The sequence below is a fragment of the Austrofundulus limnaeus genome, unplaced genomic scaffold (assembly GCF_001266775.1).
Source record: "Austrofundulus limnaeus strain Quisiro unplaced genomic scaffold, Austrofundulus_limnaeus-1.0 Scaffold1885, whole genome shotgun sequence".
In the NCBI taxonomy this organism is placed as follows: Eukaryota; Metazoa; Chordata; class Actinopteri; order Cyprinodontiformes; family Rivulidae; genus Austrofundulus; species Austrofundulus limnaeus.
The window spans coordinates 13585-18115 of record NW_013954287.1 but is presented as its reverse complement, the minus strand read 5'-3'; the positions used below and the strand labels follow the sequence as shown (position 1 = coordinate 18115).

Sequence of the window (4531 nt, the reverse complement as noted above, 5' to 3'; positions counted from 1 at the left end):
TAAAAATCACAACCTTGGCGTAAAAAGTGGCGTACGCAAGTTTTATAAATCCGACCCCAGGTGAGGTAAATAAATGAGTGAGGATCTCACGTCTGTGACGATGGGGACGCCCAGGTTAGCCATGTTGGTGATGATCTCACTGTCCTCCGGAGGAATCTGAGCGTGTTGGATCAGTTTGTTCAGGTTCTCCTCTGTAATGCCTGAGGACACACACACACAGACACACACACACAGAATGACCACCATGTTTACTATGTCCAGCTGTCCTGGGTGACTTGAAGGTAAAAACTTTCTGAATGTCTCATGCAGCTGACTGGCTGAGCTCACCGTTCTTGAGGAAGATGTAGAGCAGGATGATGCGGATCTTGTCGTACGTGCTGACGTTGGCGTCCAGCAGGATRGGCACGATGGCCCTCATGGGGTCTTTGATCTTCTCTCCTTCGGCGTCCGTGCCCATGGCCAAATCCTACGACGTGAAACGACGTTTTTTTATTCACAGTTTAACTTTTTAACCTCCTTTTTCTTYCCCAGAACAGGCTCGGCTCTGACCTGCTCCACGCGGCACAGCTTGTCCACGGTGCCCTGGTAGTGCTTCATGCAGTCCTCAGCCAGCTGCAGGTGAGTGGAGTACTGGAGGAAAACACAAGAAAACAAACAGGAGCTGGTATGAAAGCACGCACGAGAAGAGGTGCTGACTTTTAAACACACACCTTGCTGAGCTCCTTCTGGTACTGAGGCATCTTCTTCAACATCTGGGACAAATCCCTCATCGTGGTCTGATGGAACAAAAAATGTAKTTAGTTACCAGGACTGCAACGATACAGAAAATTCACGGTTCGGTTCAATAATTTAGTGTCACAGTTCGATATTTTTTCGATACAAAACAGAGTAATGTCCAGGCCCTTTTTAACTTGTAATTTATTTAAATTAATTTGTTTAACATGTGTTTAACCTCAAAAGTCCAGTTTTTAAATTAAATGTTGCTGAAACAGCAAGTTTCTCAGTGGATCTGTGCTCGACAATACAGCCTAGGTGGAGTAGTCGAACACAGATCCACTGATCCTTCAACACAGAGCGTCTTCAGAAGACAAGTTGATAAAATAAATGTTAAAGATCTGTATTGATCGATACAAGTGTGTATTGAACCTAAAGCTCTGTATTCAATGGTTTGATACGGGTACATGTATTGTTGCACCCCTATTAGTTACATAAAAACAAATCTGAGATGAAAAATTATTGTTAAAAAGTTGGTTTGTGTTGGGCTTTGAGTTTAAATCAAATGGAAACTAAGACCAGTGGCGGTCACAGTTCCTTTAATCTGCTAATAATGGAGCTAATCCATCATTTAGCCAATTAGCACCTTTGCTAACGTTGGAAACTGTTATCAGACTAATTAGCTCCCAATAAACTTAGTTCACTAGCAAAATCAAAATCCGTTAGCATAAGAATCTTAGCAGGTTATACGCAACATACTTCTTAAGCACTGGTGGGCGCAGCTAACCAACACGTTAGCTTTGCTAACTAAAAAATTAGCTTTGCTAATACTAAAACACTAAACAGGTCAAAAAAATCGTGGAAGCTAACATTGAAACTGCATACACAACTATCCACCGAAACCTCATAATCTTGGGTAAAAGCTCATAAAAACTATTTCTACGTTCACCAAACAGATAAAACCATAACTTTTTGTTTTTGTTAGCCGACTTCAACTTAGCAGATACAAAATTGTTGGAAGCAACTTGATCTGCTAACAGTTTACAAAGTTAGCTAAAATGGTAATCTAGTATACAAAAGTTAGCTTTGCCATTCGCCAATCAGCTAACTAAAAACTTGCTAAAGCACTAAGGTAAAAAATATATAAAAGTTAACGCTAACCGATAACTCAGTGTCTGTCATTTAAAAATAAAATTGTGTGGTATCCACAGGAATGTCAGAATCTTAGCTAAAAGCTCATAATTTTTTTTACATCCACCAAACAGTTAAAATCACAAGCAGTTAAATCAGTGATACCAAGTTTACAAATTTAGCAAAAATGCTAATCTGCTAAACAAAATGGTAGTTTTCCCAGTTAGCTGTTAGCAGGTTAGCAGAACTGTGCCTCCACTGCTCCCTAATTACTTATTCGATACAAACAAAAGTTTTGTTTGTTTTTTAAATTTAATTAAAGAAAAATGTTGACAACTTGGAAAAAGTAACTCTTAGTTTACCTTCTCATAAAAGATTAGATGAAAAACTTACTAAATTCTGTTTTTCCACAGGTTTTGAAACAAATCTGTACCTATAAGACTACTCATCCTGAGATTATTCACAGATACGAGGCAAGGCACACAAGGAAGTATGGAGAGCCATTTCATTCAAAAATAAATAAATAAATAAATAAATAAATAAATAAATAAGGTCAAAACTTATTTTATAATAGAAAAGTAAATAAATAAATAAATAAATAAATAAAGACATGCTAAAAATGTATTATGATTTTACTGATTTTGTTTTATTTCACAAGGACATTTATGTATTTGATGGGATATTTATTAACACTTTATTAATTACATTATTTATTTAATTTTGAATGAAACGGCTCTCCATAAGGAAGTAAGTTATTTCCTGAGATGTAATGAAAAGTTCTCAAAACAAACAAATGTACCTTCTCTCCGGTGTTCATCCTCTTGCTGGAGGAGAACTCCTTCAGCTGGCGYGTCACTTCCCTAAAAAAACAGCAGAAAACAATGAGCGGCACCAACAGGAAGGATGTTTTTATTAAACTGAGTTTGTAATAATGTAGAGAAATCCTCACTGGGAAACCTCGGCGATGTGTTTGTGTCTCAGGCTGACCCACAGATCGTCGTCTTCATGCAGGAGCACCTCCTTCATACGAGAGTCTCCGATGCCGCTGGTCTCATATCTGATCAGAAAGTCAAAATAATTATTTTACCTGTGGATTTATTTTGCACTCATCTGAGGGGTGCTTCCTACTTGTAGACGTCGTTTTCGATGGGCAGCAGGTCGTAGCCCATGGCCTGGAAGGTGAGCTCGTGCAGGACAGGTGACACCGGGTCAAAACCTCGGTCCAGGATGATCAGCTGTGAGCGAGCCTTATCAGGACCCTGAAAATTGTTTGCATTTTTWCACAGTTAGTCAAATTTATCTTGAAAAAACTGCATAAACTTATAGTTTTAATGGGCCTCATGCAAGAAAATTTTCATATTCTTATCCTAAATTTCTCTTATTTTTGTCACGTCAGATTTAACAAACTCTTCTATCTTCAGGAAAAGTGAACAGCGTAAACTGATGAATGTCACCTGTTCATTATGCTCGCACACAAGGAGAGGAGATTAGCATAATTACCACCCCAAAAACACCATATAAGGCTACGTTTCCTGCACCACATACCAGGAAAATGTCCATTCATAAATGGCATTACGTAGTAAAAAGAAGAACTTCACAAGTTTGGAGACTGAAGTCCTGCTTTCAGAGATCAAGAAAAGAAAATCTGTCATTTTTAGCAGCGTCAGCTGTGGAATTAAAGGAGCTGCTAAAGCTGAGGAATGAAATGTTCTGTTAATGTCGTGTCTCCTGTGGGTCGTACAGTCACAGAAATAAAAATMTAAATCATCTCCATCTCTCTAGTCCTGCTCCGCTTTCCCTTTGGTCAAATATTTTTAATTCAAGTGTAAACACCTGCGTTAAATAATTCTCATTTAACCCTCCTATTATGTTGCGGGTCAAATTGACCCATGTCAAAGTTTAAAAATGTTTTTAAAATAGTTTTAAGTATTTTTTCAGAATGAAACTTTTTCTATTTGTTTTAACAAGTATAATGAACATATAAAATGAAAATGGTTCATTTAACATATATGCAACCTCCCATACATCTACGTATTACATAGATCAAAATGTAAAAAAATATATAAAAAATTCACATATAACCATTGTGTGTAGGTTCCTTTAGTGGATAAAAAAAATGTAATGTGCTTTTGTTTAATTGTGAATTGTCCTTATTGACAATCTGTGAAAAATAYAAAAAACATCAACATGTAAATACTGATGAAATGGTCAGTAATGAAGTCAATAATCAGACACAACAATGTTTTGGGTGATCTTTTTTTTTTTGGTTTCTGACATTATTACATAATAAAACATTCCCCGGGACAAACTGATGCAGGAACAATATTGCTGTTCATCAGAAATGAATATAACAGTTAAGAGAGCAACAGCACCCCCCCACCCCGCTGTCGCAAGTGGTGTCAGATGTGGTTCTGATAAAAGCATTTTAAAATGTCTCCAAAATATGTCGGGCACTTTAAAGAAAATAGCAGAGCTCATGTGCTGAATAAATCTCAACAAAATAAAGTTTGCTTAAAAAATAACATGATCTATAAAATTCATTATATCCTGAGACAAATGAAAGTATAATTTAAGTTGTTTTATATCGTTAGTCTACATTATTACATTTTAAATTAACATAATTGTGGAGTGTGATTTATTTTCAACTCTAAATATCTTCAAACTAACGAAATATAAAGTTATTAAA

At 36.6% G+C, this 4531-nt stretch overlaps 1 protein-coding gene across 2 annotated transcripts in view; it reads right to left on the bottom strand.

The window, feature by feature from the left end:
- The window catches only part of stxbp1a (syntaxin binding protein 1a), a gene marked incomplete at its 5' end in the record, with an annotated part of 29182 nt that overhangs the window by 11078 nt on the left and 13573 nt on the right, over positions 1 to 4531 (bottom strand). For both annotated transcript variants that reach the window (XM_014033889.1, XM_014033888.1), the window contains 7 exon segments: positions 91 to 200; positions 328 to 466; positions 550 to 630; positions 711 to 776; positions 2645 to 2705; positions 2795 to 2902; positions 2974 to 3104. In XM_014033889.1, coding sequence (XP_013889343.1) covers positions 91 to 200; positions 328 to 466; positions 550 to 630; positions 711 to 776; positions 2645 to 2705; positions 2795 to 2902; positions 2974 to 3104 — 696 coding nt within the window.